This window comes from Podarcis raffonei, chromosome 7 (assembly GCF_027172205.1).
Source record: "Podarcis raffonei isolate rPodRaf1 chromosome 7, rPodRaf1.pri, whole genome shotgun sequence".
Lineage (NCBI taxonomy): Eukaryota > Metazoa > Chordata > Lepidosauria > Squamata > Lacertidae > Podarcis > Podarcis raffonei.
Genome location: NC_070608.1, coordinates 80,775,967 through 80,798,977, shown reverse-complemented (window position 1 = coordinate 80,798,977; position 23,011 = coordinate 80,775,967). Strand labels below are relative to the sequence as shown.

The window sequence follows — 23,011 nt, the reverse complement described above, 5'->3', positions numbered from 1 at the left end:
TTGCCGTTTTGTTAATAGGGTTTTATAAACTGTGATTGTTTCATTGATGAGTTGTTAATTACTTTATATGATTCATGCTATATTTGTGATGTTCTTTATGTTTTATTATGTTATTGTTTTTTATCGTATGCTTTGAGATTCATTGGAATGAAAAGAAGCATAGAAATGAGATAAATCCAATCAAACAAATCATTAATTAACGATTGCTTAAAATATATATTCATTACACATCATTCACACACTGGAGTACAAATGTTGGTAATCAACAGTTAGTGCTCTCCCAACATTTGGTAGTTCATAGCTCCCTTTGTATTTATAGCCTGCTCTTTACCATGCAGTCTCAAGTTGGGTTAAAGGTAAAGGTAAAGGGACCCCTGACCATTAGGTCCAGTCGTGGCCGACTCTGGGGTTGCGGTGCTCATTTCGCTTTATTGGCTGAGGGAGCCGGCGTACAGCTTCTGGGTCATGTGGCCAGCATGACTAAGCCGCTTCTGGCGAACCAGAGCAGTGCACAGAAACGCCATTTACCTTCCTGCTGGAGCGGTACCTATTTATCTACTTGCACTTTGACGTGTTTTCGAACTGCTAGGTTGGCAGGAGCAGGGACCGAGCAATGGGAGCTCACCGTGTCGCGGGGATTCGAACCGCCAACCTTCTGATCGGCAAGCCCTAGGCTTTGTGGTTTAACCCACAGCGCGACACGCGTTCCCAAGTTGGGTTACATACAGCTAAAATCAGGCATTCCCTGTTAGCTAGGGATGGTGGGAGTTGTAGTCCCAAAGCATCTGAAGCGCCGAGTTTGCCTGTGCCTGGCTAAAATGCAAGTAAGCCACATAAAGGTAAAGGTAAAGGTACCCCTGCCGGTACGGGCCAGTCTTGACAGACTCTAGGGTTGTGCGCTCATCTCACTCTAGAGGCCGGGAGCCAGCGCTGTCCGAAGACACTTCCGGGTCACGTGGCCAGCGTGACGAAGGTGCTCTGGCGAGCCAGCGCAGCACACGGAAACGACGTTTACCTTCCCGCTAGTAAGCGGTCCCTATTTATCTACTTGCACCCGGGGGTGCTTTCGAACTGCTAGGTTGGCAGGCGCTGGGACCGAGCAACGGAAGCGCACCCCGCCGCGGGGATTCAAACCGCTGACCATGCGATTGGCAAGTCCTAGTGGCTGAGGTTTTACCCACAGCGCCACCCGCGTCCCAAGTAAGCCACAAAGTGCACAACAACTCTAAATGATCAGTTACACCCAGTACTATTTTTATAGAAAAAGAGGTGCCAGAACACCTCCCTCGTTCACTTAGAATGGAAATGGTGCCCACCTGATAGATGCCAGAACTGAGTTCCGGTGATTTCCAGATGAAAATAAGCTCTGGTTACACCATATCATGCAAGAAACCAAACAAGCAGCCACATTTCAGAGGGAGTGATGCTCTCAACTCATACTCTACCACCCAAAGTCTGTGCAAAAAGGTGCATCTTGGTCTGCCAACAAAACATATTTAATGACAGGACGAGACACACCTTTGAGAGCACATTCCACAACATTGAGGGCCACTACAAAGAAGGTCCTGCCTTACACAAGGTGGTAGAATCACTATGTTGCAATGTAGGAGAAAGCATTCTTTGAGATATTTGGGGTCTAAGTTGTTTGGGGTTTTATATGTCTCTGTAAGCACTTGAATTGAGCTTGGAAGCACAAAGACAAACACTGCAGACCTTTAAGAATTGGCGGCACCCTGGCTGGTGCACATTTGTTGCAGATACAGCAGGTGTTTTCAGGTTTGGTGGTTTATACGTTGAAGAAAACGTTATGACAGTTATTTTGGGAGTTCTACGTACGTTATATGATATATATTGTATTTATTTTAGTATTCCATACATCTGAGAAGGGAGGATATGGATTTTAATTCCGCGAAATGCAAAGATGCTATTTATTAGGTGTGTGCAGAGGTCTCAAGGTTCATCTTGAATTTTTAAAAAAATAATTCCGAGTTGCTCTGTGCAATCTTTCCACCCAAGTCTGGGCTTGTCCAATGCCAAGGTGCAACGTGTAATTGAAGTTGCCTCTGTCTCAATCTAATCAGCGTGATCCATACAATGTCGCCCTCCTTCACTGCTAACACACTCGCTTTCCAAAGTAAATGTGCAGGTAAAATCTGAAAAGTTTGAAAAAAGACCCGTTCATAATCACTCCAATCCCAGGGATGGACGCTTTGTAGCTCTGTTGTTCAGTATCCTGTTCTGGACATAGCTGTCAACTTACAGATTTGAAAATAAGGGACCAGCAGCCTCAAAAATAAGGGATCAGCAGCCAAAATAAGGGATTTTCTGGGCACAGGTATGTTCGACTTCTGAGCCCCTCTGAGCCAAAGGCAGAAAGCCCAGCCAGCAGCCAAACGAAGCCTCAAGTGGTGGTTCCCACAGCGCAGCAACTGGGCAAAGGGGATGCAGCAAGGAAAACCACCATCACCTCTCCGCTGGGAAGCGCTGAGCAAAGGCGAGTCCCCAGGCAATGCGGCCGATTTGATCAGCACAAGGCATGCAAGCTCCACCCCCCAGTCGTTCTTAGACTCCTTCTTGGGTGAGCAATGCAGCCAAGCAACACAGTTGGAGCCTCCCTCCTCCCTGGCCGGCAGGGAGGGAGGGAGAGGAGCTGCTTCCTTTGAAACCCAGGAAATTTAAGGGACATCATCAATAAAGGACAGCAGCGGGACACAGCGCTGGGATAAGGGAGTTTCCCGCCACGTAAGGGGCGGTTGACAGCTATATTCATCTGCTGTGAGTCTCCTATCAGCTGTTGGGTGGGTGAAGCTTTGTCTGCTGGTTGGGCTGCTCCTCACGGGGTGTTCATGTGGGAGTGGGGAGAGGAACCTTTCTGGATCCACTGGGACTCTCCTCTCTTCTATCTGATAATGGGTGGGAGAGGGTTTGCCCACTGGATTGGCTGTGTGCTCATGTGAGCAGCGGATCCTTGCAGAAAGCAGGAAACAGATTTCCTCCCCTGGCATTGGCTGTTGGGCAGGAGAGCCCTTAAGCACTGGATCAACTACATCCACTAGTGCCCCATGAGGCAATCAACCCAATCCCTGCAGGAAGCATGAAATATACTCAGAGTCGAGAGTGGATTTCATGCTCTTTATTCAGCTCATAGTGGGAGGAGGAATGAAAGTTCCCCCAAAGTATCTGCTTTATATACATTATTTACACAATGGGCTGCATGTGATTGGCTAATTCCGGAATTTTCCTGTAGGCCAATCAGGTTGTGGATTCACTTCCATCTGGAGCTGGATTGGGTGGCTCCTGCAGACCAATCATACTGCTGCATTGTTCTAGGACCAATCAGACTGCTGCATTCTGAATCCTATTGTTCTAGGACCAATCAGACTGCTGCATTTTGGGTCCTATTGTTCTAGGACCAATCAGACTGCTGCATTTCGGATCCTTTTCAACTCAGTACAAAGCAGTTAAGCAGTTCAGTCTGCCGACCTGTCAGATGACCAGCAATGGCGGCAAGGGAATGAGGTGTGAATGCGAAACAGCGTATCAGACCTCTCTTTATTTATTTCACATATATGCTTACCGGCAGACCCCTGGCAGTGACTGATCAGGAATGAGACCTTGGGGTTGTAAGTACTGTAGATTGAAGATGTCAACCCAGCGGCGGCTCTGAAGAAAAACAGATTCCACGCCAGGGGTCGTTAGGAAAGGAACAGAAAACAAAACTGCCGGTATCATATAATGCCATTATACAAACTGTGGCGAAACTTGCATTTGGAATACTCTGCACTGTCCTGGTTGCCTCAAATATTGTAGTTGGAAGATTCAGGTAAGGTGAATCAGGTGAAGACATCTACACATCCTTCCTGGTGTATACAGCAATGTAGAAATGTGATTTGAAACTCGGTGTGAGTGTATGGGAAACAACCTTATTCCATTTTAAGCTGCTAGTGTGTACATAGCCTAAGGCCCAAAATATGGCTAGTATATAATGCATTTACAGATCCTGAACATTTTTATTTTCGGGGGGGTGGGAAGGAAATGGGACACAAAAAATGGGGAAAAAGAAGAATAAGTTTTAAGGCAGCCTTAGAATACAAAGTTCATTATAAGGCATGCACATTTCCAATACCGAATGCTCGTATCTTTGTGCGTCAGACAATTATTTCAAGACCCTTTAATTATAAAGTTCTCTGAAGTATATCTTCTCTTTTCTCCGATAGATAGCACCACAATCTAGAAATATTTTAGAGGGGGGAAACAAATTGCATTTTTTTGGTGGGGGGTGCGCGAGGAAATAATGTGACATATTCAAGTTTCAAAACATAATGTATCTGTTCAGCCAGTCAATCATATCCATTCTTGCCTCCTCTATGTAAGGCTGATCTTCAGGCTTCATGTCTTCGGGCTTTAACTGAGCAAAACCATGTTCTTGTCCAGGATAGACTTTGACTTTAAAGGGCACTCTACAGTATTCTGCCAGTTTTTCCTCCAGCAAAGTGACCTGTAACACACAATCAATTTCATTAGATATCTACAAAAGTTAAGAATCAAAACTTCCAAATTTGCTCCCTTTTAATCTGAATTCCTTCAAGATTTTTCTTTAAATCTAGTGTTGCCATAACTACAATTAAGCAATAATAAATTCTACCATGCCAGTGTGCAATTATTTTTTAAAAAATATATAAATAAAATCCACCATTTTAATGCCAAGGCACCCAAGGCAGTTTACAACTTTAATATACTAAAACAAATAAACAATATAAAATGCGAAATTTGGCCAGGGGTGGGGTGGAAGAGGTGGAAGATGGAGACAGTCTCACTGGAGCAGACCTAATGTTGTCTTTGCCTTCCTTCCTTCCTACCAGCCTGCCTCCCTCTCTTATTCTTTTCCACCTGTATCAAGTATGGTTAGTTTTTCATTCTCTGCCCTGCTCCTTTAACACACCAGTATGGTTCCTTTTCCATTTGTGGCAATGCCTCTTCTTGACAGAAACAGATGCAAAATAATATTAAATCAGAAAAGTAGGGCTAAGCACATAGAGACTGCCTGTCTCTCATTACAGAAGACTTGCAGCTTGTACTCAAGAGGCAATTTCAAGCACCAAGGAAGTTTGAATTGGAAGACAATGGACGCTAAACCGCCAGCTGGAAAGGAGCAGTGGCTGTGGTCCAGCATGGCTATGGTGGTATTGGGCGGTCTTCCAGCTTTGGCACAGCCACTTCCTCCTCCACTGGCTGCGCTCACGGCTGGGTGGTTGCAACCAATTGCAGGGGAGCTATAAAAGCCAGCTGTAAATAATAATAATAATAATAATAATAATAATTTGTTATTTGTACCCTGCCCACCTGGTTGGGTTTTCCCAGCCACTCTGGGTGGCTTCCAACAAAGATTAAAAATACATTAAAATGTCACACATTAAAACTTCCCTGAACAGGGCTGCCTTCAGATGTCTTCTAAATGTCAGACAGTTGTTTATCTCTTTGACATCTGGTGGGAGCGCGTTCCACAGGGAGGGCGCCACTACCGAGAAGGCCCTCTGCCTGGTTCCCTGCAGCTTAGCTTCTCGCAGTGAGGGAACCGCCAGAAGGCCCTCGGCGCTGGACCTCAGCGTCCAGGCAGAATGATGGGGGTGGAGACGCTCCTTCAGGTATACAGGACCGAGGCCGTTTAGGGATTTAAAGGTCAACACCAACACTTTGAATTGTGCTCAGAAGCGTACTAGGTGCCAATGTAGGTCTTTCAAGTCCGGTGTTATGTGGTCTTGGCGGTCGCCCCCCAGTCACCAGTCTAGCTGCTGCATTCTGGATTAGTTGTAGTTACCCAAGCCTAAGTCTCAGCTGATTCTGAGGGTAGGCATGTATCAGACCTTGCTATGGAAGTCTTCAGTTGCCATACTCAGGGCCAGGGAGGAATTTGCCTTCAGACAAATTGGACCTATATGAGTGTGTTTGGTTTTTTTGCCTTCCTCCTAGCAATTGCCACATCTTGATGGTGGATAAGACACTGAGTTGAATCCTTACTCTAGGTGGGTGAGGGTGTCTAGAGTCACCCCACCACTCCAAGGAATCAAGGTATCCCATTAAAGGAATCTAGGCGGAGGTGCTTTTGTGCAGGTGCCCAGACAGGGGCTTATGGGCCATAGCACTCCCCAAACGGTGAGTGCCCCAAACGGTGAGTGCTCCAATTTAATGTACAGCCCTTAACGCGGGTGGTGCTGTGGGGGACGCGGGTGGCGCTGTGGGGGACGCGGGTGGCGCTGTGGGGGACGCGGGTGGCGCTGTGGGGGACGCGGGTGGCGCTGTAGTCTAAACCACAGAGCCTAGGGCTTGCTGATCAGAAAGTCGGTGGTTCGAATCCCCACAACGGGGTGAGCTTCCGTTGCTCGGTCCCAGCTCCTGCCAACCTAGCAGTTCAAAAGCACGTCAAAGTGCAAGTAGATAAATAGGTACCACTCCGGCGGGAAGGTAAACGGCATTTCCATGCATTGCTCTGGTTCGCCAGATGCGGCTTAGTCATGCTGGCCACATGACCCGGAAGCTGTCTGTGGCCAGCTTGTCGGCCTACAGAGCAAGATGAGGGCTGCAAGCCCAGAGTCGTCTGTGACTGGACCAAACGGTCAGGGGTACCTTTACCTTTTACCTTAACCTTACCAAATAATCTACCAGTAGAAAGGGTTGGTTGATTCAAGATATACACCTGATATCTGCGCCAAAACCTGCTGACACCTGTGATTAATAAAGCCAAAGCCTCTTTAAATCCCAAGCGATTGTGTTTATGGCAATGTCACCATGCCTTGGCCCCTCTGCCAGAGACTTCACTGTGCAATAACTTACCTGATCAGAAGAAATGGTGTGATCTTTTCCACCAAACATGAAAAAGGTAGGATTCAGCAAATTATACCTACTTTCAGAGTCTCTGATGATTCCTAAAGCATATTTAAAGAAAGAGGTTAAATCAAGTAGTATGTTCTTCAAGGTCAATAGAGAACAAAGGCTTCTATTTACTTCAGCTGTATGTATCTCTCATCCGTTCTTTCTCATGTTCTCAAGGGCAGCAGTTAAAAAACAATAATGCCCCATCAGCTTAATTAGCAGTGTTATAGGTAATTATTTGTGCCATTATAGCAATCAAATGCCAGGAAAATCCTATATTTTCCTTGTAGGATAATTTTTACTGTTTGATGGCTGAGGTCCCAGATAAGAGGCACACTTGAAAGAAAAAGTTTATTGAGTTAGTGTGTTTAGCGACTAATCACTGTTTGTTGCAAATCAGCAACCCTGGCTCATATGTGATGCTAAACTGAACTTCTGTGGAAGTGGAACTCAACTCAACAGAACCTGCCTCCAGACTCGTGGAAGAAAAAAAGAGGTGTTGTGGGCCAAACCCTATGGAACTCCCTCCCACAAGAAGTTAGGCAGGCACATAGGATTGCATCCTTATCCCCCTTGTTTGAACAGTGAGAGAACGAAGCATATGATGCTGAAATAAATAGCCATAATGAATGCTGCAGCTATCCTTACACAGACTTAGACTACAAATGTTTCAGTACACAAAAACATATGAGCCTGCTCAGGTTTACAAACATTTGTCATTACCATAGAGGGATACCCCAGCTTGAAAATCAGGATTTGTCAACATCAAGTGATGTACAGCCATTCCACCCCAAGAAAATCCAATGACACCGATTTTCATTGCATTGTACTGCTCCTTAAGATACTTCATGAAAATAGCAGCTGTCCTACAACCATGAACAAAAGGGAACTAAGACATCTACATACACATTAAAAAAAAAAGAATGCAATATTATCATAACTTGCTTTCCCACCTTCACCTGCTGTTAAAAAAGCACTGACCCACTCAGGAAGATGCCGGGTTATCAGAGGGCCACTAAATTATGGGAACTGATTTTAAATGAAATCATTTGCTTTGAATGGCACATGCCCTTGTAAAAGTGTGGGCTTGCCCACAACTGGCGACCAACAGAGGCACCATTTGGAATTTTATAGAAGTATAAACACAGGAAAGAATGCTTAATTTCTCTATGAAAATGGATATCTGGTGCTATTCCTCATTTTTTTACACACTTGTAAGAGGAACAACTGAACATGGAAGAGTGACAAGGGTTGATAATACTAAAATGAATGTCAAAAGAATGTGTAAACCATGAAGGGGAGTTAATAAGTCTGTTCAGGAATAACAGAGGTGGGCGTGTCGAATTATAGCTATGCGCGGGGTGCTGCTGAAATTTTAGAGCCTCAAGTCTGCCACTGTTTAGCCTAAAATCCTATGCAGACTTTCTTGGATGTAAGTTCCATTGATCTCAACAGGATTGACTTCTGAATAAGTATGATTAGGATCATATTGCATAGGTCAATCAATACAGACCCTCCAAGGGATGTCCCTGGTTTAGAGAAGCCCTCCAAGTTTCTGATTTGATCCTGGAATGTGCCACTTTTCTTTAGAATGTCCCTATTTTCATTGGATAAATATTAGAGGGTATGGCATTATCTGACTTCTGAGTTGTCTGAAGGCAATCCTGTATAGGGAAGGGTTTTTTAAATGTTTTTTGTGCTTTTATATATGCTGGAAGCTGCCTAGAGTGGCTGGGACAACCCAGTAAGATGTGTGGGGTATTAATAGTTAAATTATCATTCTGGAATGGGACGTCCCTATTTTCATCGGAGAAATGTTGGAGGGTATGTCAATGCCCCTCCCAAAATTAAATTCTCCTGTCGATGGTGAATTAACCTTATGTTGTCCCCTTAGCTACATCTATTAGTTATAGCTTTGGAATAAATGTTAAGTCTTACTTGTCCACCTTTGTGGGATCTCGGTGCTTTAACCAGTCCGCAAAATTCTGCCAACGATCAGTAGTTTTCCATGGTTCTTTTCCCAGGAAGAAATCTGGGCATATGGTTCTTTTTGGAATAGGAGACAGATGTTACCTATGACCTGTTCAGCTCCCTTTTAAAAAATATGTCATTTTAAGTCTATGCATAGAGATTGCAGCATGCAGGAAAGTTTTACCCTTATCTCCCCAGTGACAATCTTTGCAAAAACTCCCTCCCTGTGTGCTGTGATTAGCAATAATGAAATAATGTAACTCTCATTGACACCACCTCAGATCATTGTGGCATCCAGCCAACATTCATCCAATGTACAGCAGTTAAGAATTCACATATTAAAGGCATTTATTTTCATGAAGTTGTTTTAACCTCTAGAGTGTTTGTGCTTCAAATTCTTATTCTAGATCATTACACAATTGGTGTGTGGCTTGCACTTGCAACAGATCCATATCCAGGAAAAGAAGAGGCAGTGTCACAGTTCAATGACACATTCCAGCAAGGCGAAAGGACTCAATGAAAGGACAGGGCAGAAAGTTTTTGGCCTAGGGAGGGTGTCCCAAGGGACGGGCAAAGTAATAATAATAGCCCAATCCTGCCTGCACTGTCTGTAGGCAGGTCCACTCTGAGGCCCACAGAGGCCTGGGCCACTTCTACCTTTTGAGGCCTGTAGTCAAAATAATAATTCAAAAAATGACAACACAAAAACAAAATAAGGCACTGAGAAAGGAGTGGTTCATATATTAGTTGATTTGTGGCGTAAGAGCAGATACATTTTTATTAATACAGTGGAACCTCAGTTGTCGAACGTAATCCGTTCCGGAGCACTGTTCAACTTCCAAAACGTTTGACAGCTGAGATGCAATTGCCGGTCAGCAAACTCCTTTTTAAAAATGGAGAAACGCACCTCGGAAGCTGTTCGACTTCCGAGGCGCGTTCGAAAACGGAAAGCATTCACTTCCAGGTTGTCGGCATTCGGGTTCCGAATTGTTCGGCTTCCGAAGCGTGTGACAATCAAGGTTCCACTGTATGAACGAACATTTTATATTCTTTAATATGACACCACACCATCTGTATCAATTAACAAATTTGCACTTCTAAGCTGAGAAGTTGTGTTGCTCCGTTGCACATAAAAACAAGTTGTGAAACTTGCCGAATGCCAAAAAAATGAGGGCCCTGTGGATAAGACCCTCCTGAGTCACCCTCCAATTGGCTCTGTCTGTTGCTAAACCCTTCATATCTAGACTCTGAACCTAACTCAGTGCTTTGCTATATGTTTAGCATGGATATTAGTAGTCTAGTAGTTAGGGGGGGAAATATCCTCAGTGGGACCCCTTCACCCAGAAGAGCATACGTATAAGCAGAGAGCTCCCTCACAGTATCTGAAATATACTCAGAGTCGAGAGTGGATTTCATGCTCTTTATTCAGCTCATAGTGGTGAGGAGGAACGAAAGTTTCCCCAAAGTATCTGCTTTATATACATTATTTACACAATGGGCTGCATGTGATTGGCTAATTCCAGAATTCTCCTGTAGGCCAATCAGATTGTGGATTCACTTCCATCTGGAGCTGGACTGGGTGGCTCCTGCAGACCAATCATACTGCTGCATTGTTCTAGGACCAATCAGACTGCTGCATTTTGGATCCTATTGTTCTAGGACCAATCAGACTGCTGCCTTTTGGATCCTATTCAACTCAGTACATAACACCGTATCTTTGAACTTTTTGCATACCCTGTGCTAGGTGAAAACAGTGTTGTGGTGGTGTTTGAAGTGGACCTTTGCTGGTCAAGGCCCCCAGCAAAGCCCAGCTTCACCACCGACTGGAACTCACTTTCTCTGAGGAAGGGACAGGATTATGCAACACTGCTATGAAAAGCCCTGCTGAACCCTGTTGTAAACAAAAATCTGCCCTTTTCCCTTATGGGGTATCCAAGAGCTCATATAGAGTTCTTAAATAGGTTCCCTATTGGTAGGAGAAAACAACAGAGGCCAAGAAGAGAATATTGAGAAGCAAAGCAGCTAGTAAGCCTGATCTTTATTGATCTGTTGCAACAGGGTCCTCACTCGCCACATCGCAGGAGGGAGGAGGAACCCAGAACAATGGCGCGCAAGGCCTTATATAGACATTTTAAATTCCCTGCCCTGGAGCTCAAGACCAGCCCTCCATACATCATACATACATCACAGAAAAGGTGGTCTAAAACAGAAATTTGAATGTTGTTTATCTCCTGTCTGGCAGGTTACTTGATTGGATTGCCTGGGAAGCCTGGCCAATCTTCTGTAACTTAGTTCCTGGGCCAGGTCACAGGCTCACACCCTATTCATATCTTAAATGTGCCCTTAAGACAGGAATGTGCCCTTAAGACAGGATTTGTGAGGAAAGAGACAATGGGGAGGTTTCCCACTTTGACCTTGCAGAGAAAACATTTGCTCAGTTTAGGAATCAAAATGGTTTCAGGTTGGTCTTCCTGTGCTGATCAATGTACGTGCTTGGTTGGTATACTTATGAACTTTACCATATATCAAGACCTCAAAATTCCTATCACAACCCATCAAATTCTTTATTTGTAAGCCATTTTATTTCCAGATCTGTTGTGAAAACAATGCATTAAGTGCCCACATTTCAGGTAATATTTCTTAATGTACTTTTTAAATGAGACTAATGCATTTCAGGAAGACATTCAGACAAGAGGTGACGGATAACTTTTCTGTGTGGAAATCACAAGCCAGGTCAAATTTCTGGCCTTGCAACCATAACGTAGAGATTGAGGAAGGTTAAAAAGAACCAATTGCTCACATGTATCCTTTAGCCGCAACCATATCAGCAATGTATCTGGTATCTGGGAATTGCCATCCATATATGTCGTGAATCACAATCACAGCTTTGTCCGTGTTGGAAGGAGGTTGGCAAACATATGCTTTGATGTTATCAACTTGCACCTCTTGGCCACGCCCCGTGTAAGTGCTTCTTCTTCCAACATCATATTGGAAAGGTAAATCCTGACTACTCATTACAAAAAACTGAAATGTAAACAAAATGTAATTAGTCAAATATAAACAAAAAGAAGCTATTGTTAAAAAAACAAAAATGACCCACACGGAGCAACAGAAATGTAGTGCTGCACGCCACCCTAATCTCTTGAGTGGTGTGAAATTCCAGGGGTTCCAGGATTTGTGTTTCCTAGGTGTGGTAACTTTATGACATATGGTTTATTTACACATAGAGTTGCAATCAAAATTATTCAACCCCCATTTCAAATCAGGTTTGTTATCAAAATTTGCAGACTTTCAGCTGTTGGCAATGAGCAAATCGGAACAAAAGCAATTGAAATAGCTCGACACAATAGATGCTTCAAGTGATTCCCCCAAATTCAGCTGAAATTGCAACTTATACTGGCTTCTCCAGTCTAACTACTGCATTTTCTCAAATGTAATGCACACCTTTTTTGGCCAAATTACTTCATAAAACTAGAGTGCGCATTAGATTTGATGACACATTCACATTTGCCAGCAAATACATTTTTCGTTTCAGTGTTTTGAAAATGGAGGTGCCCATTAGATTTGATGACACGTTCAGTTCACGTAAATATGGTATTATTTAACCCCCTGAATAGAACCCCTCACAACAGCACAGATACAGCAGGTGTGGTCAGTGTTTTTCTTTCTAGAAAAATAGGTTCCAGTACTCACCAGGAAGTTGTCACAGTAAGTGCCACACTTTTTAACAACAATAATAAATAATAATAATAAATTTTATTTATATCCCGCCCTCCCCAGCCAAAGCCGGGCTCAGGGCGGCTAACAACAATAAAACAGTACAAAAGTACAACACAAACAACACTCTAAAATCATTCATTATAAAATTAATTAAATTCAAGCCACTGGCCACCATTGGGCCAGAGCTCCGCGAAGATTGCCGAGGGAGGGAGTCAGGCTGTGCCCTGGCCAAAGGCCTGGCGGAACAGCTCTGTCTTGCAGGCCCTGCGGAAAGATGTCAAGTCCCGCAGGGCCCTAGTCTCTTGTGACAGAGTGTTCCACCAGGTCGGAGCCACAGCCGAAAAAGCCCTGGCTCTAGTTGAGGCCAGCCTAAATTCTCTGTGGCCTGGGACCTTCAAGATGTTTTTATTTGAAGACCGTAAGTTTCTCTGTGGGGCATACCAGGAGAGGCGGTCCCGTAGGTACGAGGGTCCTAGGCCGTATAGGGCTTTAAAGGTTAAAACCAGCACCTTAAACCTGATCCTGTACTCCACCGGGAGCCAGTGCAGTTGATATAGCACCGGATGAATGTGATCTCGCAGCAAAGACCCCGTAAGGAGTCTCGCTGCAGCATTCTGCACCCGCTGGAGTTTCTGGGTCAGTCTTAAGGGCAGCCCCATGTAGAGCGAGTTACAATAATGCAGTCTGGAGGTGACCGTCGCGTGGATCACAGTGGCTAGGTCAGGGCGAGAGAGGTAAGGAGCCAACTGCTTAGCTTGGCGGAGATGGAAAAATGCCGCCTTTGTTATAGCTGCAATCTGCGCCTCCATGGAAAGGGAGGTGTCGAAGATTACACCCAAACTCTTAACGGATGGTGCTGGCACTAACTGCGCCCCCGCAAGAGATGGGAGTTGCCCCCCCCCAATCCCATATCGTCCCGTCCCAGCCACAGGACCAAAAATAGGTGCTGGTACTGAGTTCCACCGAGTACCCCCTTTAAAAAAAGCACATCTGATGCAACTAATCAAGGGCTTCATTAGATTGGGGTGTGTGTGTGGAGAAAGCACAGTATGGGAAACAGAAGTTCAGCCCAAAGTGCCAAAAACAAATTTAAAGGGACACCTTGAATACTGTGCCAGCAGCAACTCATGTAAAAGTCAAAAGTGAATAAGGGGGTTGTTTTTTAAAGCCTCCTTCTTTGCAGCATAGTTCTATACACACACCAATATTAAAACAAAGATTACTAGTAGTTGTAGTGATTGTGAAAATTGATGAAAGTAAGTTCCAGCTTCTTTGAAGTATACAAACTGGGAACAGACAGAATGAATAACAGAATAATAATAAATAATAATAATAAATTTTTATTTATACCCCGCCCTTCCCGGTTTAAAAACCGGGCTCAGGGCGGCTAACAGCAAATATAAAACATTGATTAAAATGTGACTTAAAAACAGCATAAAACAGCATAAAATGAACCATCGATATCAATAAAATTCAGGAGTCTTTTTTTTGGGAGGGGGGACCCAGTCAGTAGACATCAAATGATCACCAGGGCTAACTGGCCAAGTTGGTCCTACTAGGGCCAGCAAGGAGTCCAAGGAGGAATTTAAATGTGTGGTTCCAAGAAAGGGTTTCTTCATAGAAGAGGAAAGGGAAAAGGGAATAGAGGATCAGGCTAATTGAAATTGAAGGCCAGGTGGAATAGCTCTGTCTTACAGGCCCTGCGGAAGGAGATCAAGTCCTGCAGAAAACTGTAGTTGAAAATCGACATGCCAACCAGAGGGCATGTTGAGTGGGTGGCCAGAGCACAGGGTGCATCAAAGCGGCAATGCTTGAAAAAACATTGCACTTTAATAAGACTGAAAGGCAGGGTCCCACTTCAAAGGCAGTTGAGTGCTATTAAGCAAATGATGAAAACTTGGTAATTGTCAATTCAGCTGCCTCCAGACAGCAGGCCTGATGTAAGAGACCTTAGTGAAAACGTTGTTGTAATCTGCGCTAATAGTAATTTGAACACTGAATACCTTGGAATTCATACAAATTGCTGACTAGAAATACGGGGCAAGGAATATATCTGCAATTAAGAGAGGCATATGCTGGAAGCAGCCCTGTCCATACATCATTATTGATGGCTAGTTGCTACATTCTTGCAGTTAATTGTTTTTGCAATCGTAATAGTTGCCATTGGAAGCATCTTGTTGTTGTTGTTATTATTATTATTATTATTATTATTATTATTATTCAAATTATTTACCTGCAGGTCTTAGGGTGGTTCACAACATAAAAGCAAAGCTGTCAACTTTTCCCTTTTTTAAAGGGAAATTCCCTTATTCCAAATAGGATTCCTCGCAAGAAAAGGGGAAAGTTGACAGCTATGCATAAAAGCATAATGTAGAACACAGAATACATAATAATAATAATAATAATAATAATAATAATAAAGAACCCTCAATAATCCCCCACTCCGCAACACATTTTAAAAGGACATTGGATGTCAATTAGCCAAACATAAAGGTAAAGGGACCCCTGTCCGTTAAGGGCTCCCCCAGATTGCTGGGCATTGCCATTCAGATGGCGTGCGTGTGCCACATCTTGTGCTACAAACCCTCCAAGTGTCCCTATTTTCTAGGGGCAGCCCCGGATTTACAGAAGCTGTCCTGGTTTCTAATTTGATCCCGGAATGTCCCACTTTTCCTTAAAGGTAAAGGTAAAGGTAAAGGTAAAGGTACCCCTGCCCGTACGGGCCAGTCTTGACAGACTCTAGGGTTGTGCGCTCATCTCACTCTATAGGCCGGGAGCCAGCGCTGTCCTCAGACACTTCCGGGTCACGTGGCCAGCGTGACAAAGCCGCATCTGGCGAGCCAGCGCAGCACACGGAAACGCCGTTTACCTTCCCGCTAGTAAGCGGTCCCTATTTATCTACTTGCACCCGGAGGTGCTTTCGAACTGCTAGGTTGGCAGGCGCTGGGACTGAAAGACGGGAGCACACCCCGCCGCGGGGATTCGAACCGCCGACCTTTTGATCGGCAAGCCCCAGGAGCTGAGGCTTTTACCCACAGCGCCACCCGCGTCCCTTTTCCTTTTCCTTTTTCTTTTCCTTAGGACATCCCTATTTTAACTGGAGAAATGTGGGAGGGTATGGAGTTATGCCACCCACGAGCCAATGAGATAAATAACTCTACAACCTTTAGAAGACATCTGAAGGCAGCCCTGTATAGGGAAGGTTTTTTTTTAATGTTTAGTGTTTCATTATGTTTTTATATATGTTGGGAGCCACCCAGAGTGGCTGGAGCAACCCAATCAGATGGGTGGGGAGGCCCAACCAGATGGGTGGGGTATCAATAATAAATTTATTATTATTATTATTATTATTATTATTATTATTATTATTATTTATTATTTAGGACATTCCTGCTTTTATCAGAGAACTGTTAGACGGTGTGTTTATGCAGGGTGGGGCTTACCTTGGCATCCCAATATTTAATTCTATTTGGCATCCCTGTGGCCTGGAAAGGCTCTTATATAACGCCAAGTCCCTGATTCATCAAAACAAGATTGCTGGTGCAATCATTTCCTCTTCCAGGATTTCGTCATTCTCACAGCCAACTAGCTTTGATGTGGTCTGCACTAAAGTCCAAGCAGCTGGCGAGTTCAACAATTTCAGCGGAATCCTGTTTAGCCAGAGGGGCATTTGCATGAATCTTGCGTTGCCACCCTCATGGCAACCCTCACTGTAGATGGAACTGGAAGCACCAAGTGTTCCTCCTCATTATTCCCAGAACCTTCCATCAGCAATTATTTGCCAGCAATGTTTGTCCTTCCCACCTACATGTCATGCTGGAGAACAAGGGTGGCAAACGTCTGTATTTTGGGGAGCGGCTCTGAACTGAAATTCAAAATGCCAGCATGAGGAAGAAGAAAATAATTCAGAACTGGGAAATTTATATGGACTTTTGTTGCTATGCTGTTTCTCGATACACATTCTTTTATCGCTGCTTGGTTTATTATTTTATGTGTGCTTTATTGGGCTCCTTTGGGGGAACGGATGGGATGGAATTTGAATTAAGAATTGCAGCAGTAATAATTCCGAGCTGCCAGCTACTCATGCCTGGCACATTGTGCTGGTTTACAAGAGATGGGTGAAATAACCTAAGTACAGTGCTGGAGGACAACTTTGATTTAAGACAAGATTTGCTTGCACCAGAAGGTCTTGTGCCATTCCGTAGTGTCATCTGACCTTCTGTATGTGTTTAGTCTTAGGGCAGAAGGTCAGGTGAATGCACAGAAGTCAGGTGTGGGTCCAACTGGTTGAGCTGATTCCCCTGCACATTTTTATTCTCCCTGACATGTCTACCAGCTCCACCTGGTATGCAGACTGAGATCCTACCTGCCCACAGACTGTCTTGCCAGAGTGGTGCATGCTCTAGTTATCTCCCGCTTGGACAACTGCAATGTGCTCTACGTGGGGCTACCTTTGAAAGTGACCCAGAAACTACAACTAATCCAGAATGTGGCAGCTAGACTGGTGACTGGGAGCGGCCGCTGGGACCATAAAACACTGGTCCTGAAAGACTTTCATTGGCTCCCAGTACATTTCTGAGCACAATTCAAAGTGTTGGTGTTAACCTTTAAAGCCCTAAACGGCCTCAGCCCAGAATACCTGAAGGAGCGTCTCTACCTCCATCGTTCAGCCTGAACAATGAGGTCCAGCTCTGAGGGCCTTCTGGTGATTCCCTCACTGCGAGGAGTGAGGTTACAGGGAACCAGACAGAGGGTCTTTTCGGTAGTGGTGCGCACCCTGTGGAACACCCTCCCATCAGATGTCAAGGAAATAAACAACTACTTGACTTTTAGAAAACACCTGAAGGCAGCCCTGTTTAGGGAAGTTTTTGATGTTTGATGTTTTATTGTGTTTCAATTTTATTGTGTTTTCAATATTCTATTGGGAGCCACCCAGAGTGGCTGGGGAAACCCAGCTAGATGGGTGGGTTATAAATAATAATAATAATAATTATATGATTACCATATAATATCTGAAAGGCCTCCAAATTAATCATAAATAAATTAACCAAAAAATAATAATACCCTAGTGAGGTTCACATATTGTGTTACTAAAAGCAATTTAATTAACTATAGCACACAGCATGCTTGTACAATAAAGCGACTGCACTTAAAGAAACATTTAAATTGTGGGTCATATGTATGAAGCAAGGGTGAAGAGAAAGAAAGATCTAAACCACCCAAATAGACTCCTATAAAACTAAATTAGACTCAGAGGCCTTAGTGCATTTTTCCAAAAGGAATTAAAAGCACATCTAAGTACTACAGTAGCCTGCCAGGCTTTCCTCGGGAAGTCTATTCCATAGTCAGTGTCATCACTGAGAAAAGTTGTTAGCCAGTGAAAAATATTGAAAAGGGGAGTCTCTGCAATTAGGGCAGTGCACGAGAGGAGTTTGGAATATTCAAGAAATTTGGTTGGGAAAAGCCCAGTTCCTAATTAGTTCCATTGCACCCTGTCTCATTTCAGCTATTCACTGACACCAGGCTACAGATGAGCAGTTTTGGTTTCTCTCAATTTTCCCAATTAGTTCTCCACAATCTTGTATCAGGAAGTCATATTGAAACTCAATCAGCATCTTCCAGCAAATCTCTCCCAATGTATGCAGTTTTGCCTAATATATTTATCATTTATTTCTAAACCGCTTTAATATTCCAATGCTTAATAACCAATGCTCAGCTTGCACTATATAAAAACAGTATATACACATTTTTGCCAAATATTTTCCTTGAATATAATACATTTTTTTATGTTGAATAATATTTTATGTCCACTTTGCTGCAGTATATGCATTTTTGTACACATTGCTTGGCCACAGAACTGCATGGCAAAATTCAGAAAAGTGTGAATTTCGAAGGATGTCTGGGTTTCAGTTCTCATATTGTTTTGGAAAGAGCAAATTAGGGAGCTTTGCTTTCAAGTGAACTGAACCAAATTCCTCCCCTGTCCCTACATCTGACATCATAACTTCACAGCGTATGCACATTAATGATTAAATCCAATTATCCCTGCATGGTGGACAAATATTTTCATGCCCATTAAAAGGGAAATGGGCCAAAGAGCAGCAGATGATAACAGCTGTGTGATCCATATTTGAATCAACCTAGCTTGGGGCTATTCCAGCCTTTCCTTAAGCTTTTTTGTATTTATTCGGATAGTCAAACTCTTTGCTGCCTCTTCTCTTTGTACTTCTATGCTTTTAGATGCTTTGAGTTCCCTCTAGTGGAAGAAAAAATGGGATAAAGGTATCCAGAACAAATAAGCACACAATTTATACAGTGTTTATACAGTATTTATACAGTGCTTTCAGGTATAAACATCCCCACAATGTGAATCAATTTCTTGTTGCTCTCTCCTGATTGACTCCAGCAAACAATCTGCTATCTTCTTTCCTACACCGGTTACAGTGCAAACTTATTTATGTGTCTTCTCCGCAGAAGTTTGTTTCACTGAGTACACTGCGGCTTCTCTCCGGTAAATATTAATGGGATTGCAGCCTCAAACTGAAAAAGTCAGCTGTGTGAATTTCCTTTCCCCATTGATCACAACTCAATGATATTTTCATTTATGAGCTTTATGACGTTCTTTTGCAGCGCATTTTCAGAATGTTTTTTTATAGCTGTGTAGATCTAGCCTGTGTAGATCTAGCCTAGATCTAGTCATGCTGGCCACATGACCCGGAAGCTGTACGCCGGCTCCCTCGGCCAATAAAGCGAGATGAGCACCGCAACCCCAGAGTCGGCCACGACTGGACCTAATGGTCAGGGGTCCCTTTACCTTTACCTTTTTTAGATCTAGCCTTAGTATCCTTTAGCTGGGGTACTATTAGCATTAATTTTTACATGCAAAATCGCCTCTCACCCCCGCAACAGTCACTCTAAGAGACTGATAATGGGCTTTGTGTCTGCACACTCCATCCACACCCCTCCCTTTGGGCACCTGGCTTCAGCACTTATGTTATACAGTCACAGAATCATAGAGTTGCAGTGTTGAAAGGGTCATTTAGTCCAATACAGGAATCTTTTACCCAACATGGGGCCCCAACCCACCAGTGATGTAGCGTGGGTTGCTGGAGCCCAGGGTGTGGAGGGCCATGCCGGGGGGTGGGTGTGCTGGCTTGCTTCCTTGCCGCAGTTCTGGCCTCAATGAGGGCGCCTGTCATGGGGGCACCTGATTACCCCCTCTGAATTCTGTGCCCAGGGCCATGGCCCTTCTGCCACCCGCTATGCCTCTGAAACGCATGACTCTTATTAAGAGTCTCATGCTCTACCAACTGAGCAATCAGCCAGTTGTGAGCTATTAAGCCATATTTGCCTGTAATGTCCAAACTAATAAACTTGGAGGCAAAACCAGAAATGCTTGTGCTGACAGAGCAGTCTGCTATGTGCTACGTTGAATTCCTCTGTGTGGTTCAGCAAACCACAGAACTGTTCTATTATGGTGCATGAGCGAAGCGAGCACAGGTGGCAATGTTCCTGCTTGGTCTGATAAATTATGATTCATTAGTCCGATATTGCTGCATTTGAACTGGGCCACAATTGCTTAGTCAAGGTCAAAATACACTGAGTGACCCTGGGCGATTTGCCACCTCCCACATTAGCCTGTCTCACAGGCTTTATTGTGAGGGTGAAATTGAAGAGGGGCCTTGAGCACCCTGAAGAAAGGGAAGGGGAGAAAAATCTGTATAGTAACAGTAGCCACCCTGTGAATTTGGTAGCCAAGCAGATGTTTGAACATACATTTCTGAAACTCAAACATATTCAGATACTGTACAAAGCTAAAGGGACCCCTGACCGTTAGGTCCAATTGTGACCGACTCTGGGGTTGCAGTGCTCATCTCACTTTATTGGCCGAGGGAGCCTGCGTACAGCTTCAAGGTCATGTGGCCAGCATGACTAAGCCGCTTCTGGTGGACCAGAGCAGCACACGGAAACGCCGTTTACCTTCCCGCCGGAGCGGTACCTATTGATCTACTTGCACTTTGACGTGCTTTCGAACTGCTAGGTTGGCAGGAGCAGGGACTGAGCAACAGGAGCTCACCCCGTCGCGGGGATTCGAACCGCCGACCTTCTGATCGGCAAGTCCTAGGCTCTGTGGTTTAACCCACAGCGCCACCCACGTCCCTCATTCAGATACTGTACACCCTGGCAATTTATTTTACATGTACTTGGGATAATTGCAGATGGGCTTAATTTGCAGATGGGTTGTTGTTTTTTTATTTATCAAATTCCCTCTGGAAAGGGTAAATCCAGATTAAAATCCAGATACAGGTATTTTGGTGTGTACATGAGGATCACCATTTGCAGAATAAACATCTATCTGAAAGCATGCCCTATCTTGAGTCCCTCTCTTGATATCTGCACAGATATCCTGCTAATTTCAGTAGCAAATCTGCTATGATTTGGTGGCAGCAGTTCAAAAACGATGTTCTCCATACAAAACAGATAGGACTTGAGTAACACTAGCTGAAGATTGTCTTAAGCACTTGAAATAATATTAGTCATAATAATCATTCCTTTATTTCTTTTTATAGAATACAGTATAGAACTCTTTGTGGGAGGACTCAAAAATAAAAAAGGATTCTTTTCGTTTCCTACTACGTAATATATAAAATCTAGCATCTTAATCCCTTGCAAAATATGTTCCAGTAATTTAAGTAACAACACATTAGCTCTTCCGGGTGTTCAGAGCACATACATTATTTTGTAAAAACAATAGCAACCCTGTAAAGTCGATCATTATTGTTATCCCCTGACCGCAAGTGGGCTGGGTGGGTGTTAGGCTAAGAGAGAGTGGTCTGCTACGGTCGTGTAATGAGTTTGAAGCAGAGGTAAGATCTGAAGCCAAGAGTTCCTGATGGGTACCTTACACTCAAAACCACTAAAATACACCGCCATTATTTGTAACTCCTGTCACTGCTTGAATCTCCATTTCTCCCCCCTTTGCTCCACAGTTTTATAGAACTGCAGCTGTCCTAACCTCAGGATAGGGTAGGAGACATTATTGCCCTACCTGAACATACCTGGATTGGAGGGGTTGTGATCTAAACCCAAGGAAGATTCCTTTGGCGATGAGGAGAAACTTGCAGGTTGTCGGCTGATGTAAGAAAATAAAAAATGCAGCACCAGTAACAGTTCTATAGCTGCTGCTCAGATTCCATTCCAATGCTGTGTTCCTTTCAGATGTTATGGGAGATATGAAGTTGGGAGAAGAAGGTGGAGGCTGCTTTGAAGATAAATGCCTAATCCAGAAAGACAGGAAAGGGGAAGGGACGTGGATTCAAAGACAGGGTTCTCTTGTTCCCTAAGGCTGATTTTTAGAGTTGTTTTTTTTGGCGGGGTGGGGGTAACAACTGAAGAACAGAGAGAAGCTGCGAAGGAGAACGCACTATGCAATTTCCTCGCAGCAAGCTGTCTAGGTTTCTGTTTAAGCTAAAAAAGGACAACCCCCTGGCAAGATCTCTGGCTCTGAACATATAATTTAGATTTCTTCATGTATATTTGCCGCTTCTTCCTGCGGCTACTGTAGAAGAAACTTAATATGTGGCAAAAGTGTAGGGAGTTGCTGTTGTTGTTTAGTCGTTTAGTCGTGTCTGACTCTTCGTGACCCCCTGGACCAGAGCACGCCAGGCACTCCTGTCTTCCACTGCCTCCCGCAGTTTGGTCAAACACGTTCTGGTAGCTTCGAGAACACTATCCAACCATCTTGTCCTCTGTCGTCCCCTTCTCCTTGTGCCCTCCATCTTTCCCAACATCAGGGTCTTTTCCAGGGAGTCTTCTCTTCTCATGAGGTGGCCAAAGTATTGGAGTCTCAGCTTCAGGATCTGTCCTTCCAATGAGCACTCAGGGCTGATTTCCTTCAGAATGGATAGGTTTGATCTTCTTGCAGTCCATGGGACTCTCAAGAGTCTCCTCCAGCACCATAATTCAAAAGCAACAATTCTTCGGCGATCAGCCTTCTTTATGGTCCAGCTTCGGCAATCAGCCGAGATGGCCAATTTTAAGGCTTTTTGCAGGAAGGGGGGGGAGTGGCCCTAGGAAAGGGATGTGCTATGTGTCCCCTTCCCAATATTCCCTGCTCCAAATTCGAGGATCAGGATTTTACAGTTGTGGGACGCTGCTGTAGCCCTAGCCACATGTTCAGTCACGCAAAGTTGGTGTTACTTAGGCACATACTGTCTCGAGTCAGCTTTAGGCTTCTGTTGTTCTGTGGGTGTGACAAGTTTCCAGCTGGCTACAGTTGACCCTGGATATGTGGTTAGCATGTCTTTCATAGGGATAGGGGATAATATTTATTTAGTTCACACTTAACAATAGTCAACAATAGGCAAACCGAAAAACAACCACTCTTTGACATTTGCACCTCTGAATATTGCAGAGAATGTACACAGCCAAGTAATGTCTGCAAAAAATG

General features: G+C 44.1%; 1 protein-coding gene across 2 annotated transcripts; it reads right to left on the bottom strand.

Moving 5' to 3' along the window:
- Nucleotides 1-4,191: 4,191 nt before the first annotated feature.
- Nucleotides 4,192-21,846, bottom strand: LOC128417931 (carboxymethylenebutenolidase homolog). Of its 2 annotated transcripts, none has more exons than XM_053397173.1 (6): nt 21,621-21,846; nt 11,642-11,865; nt 8,809-8,916; nt 7,594-7,736; nt 6,832-6,923; nt 4,192-4,498 (listed from the first exon to the last, which is right to left on the bottom strand). In XM_053397173.1, the coding sequence occupies exons 2-6, from the start codon at nt 11,854-11,856 to the stop codon at nt 4,313-4,315; spliced, it is 744 nt and encodes a 247-aa protein (XP_053253148.1). In that variant the 5' UTR covers nt 11,857-11,865; nt 21,621-21,846; the 3' UTR covers nt 4,192-4,312. The 2 variants fall into 2 exon arrangements, with proteins under 2 accessions (XP_053253148.1, XP_053253147.1); XM_053397172.1 differs by lacking the exon at nt 21,621-21,846 and adding an exon at nt 12,535-12,575.
- Nucleotides 21,847-23,011: the final 1,165 nt, after the last annotated feature.

Coding starts and splice junctions, on each gene's coding strand:
- LOC128417931 (XM_053397173.1), bottom strand. CDS start 11,856: ATGAGTAGTCAGGATTTACCTTTCCAATATGATGTTGGAAGAAGAAGC. Junction 8,917..11,641: donor GTTGCGGCTAAAGGATACAT/GTGAGCAATTGG, acceptor TATTCCAAAAAG/AACCATATGCCCAGATTTCT. Junction 6,924..7,593: donor AGCTGGGGTATCCCTCTATG/GTAATGACAAAT, acceptor AATATGCTTTAG/GAATCATCAGAGACTCTGAA.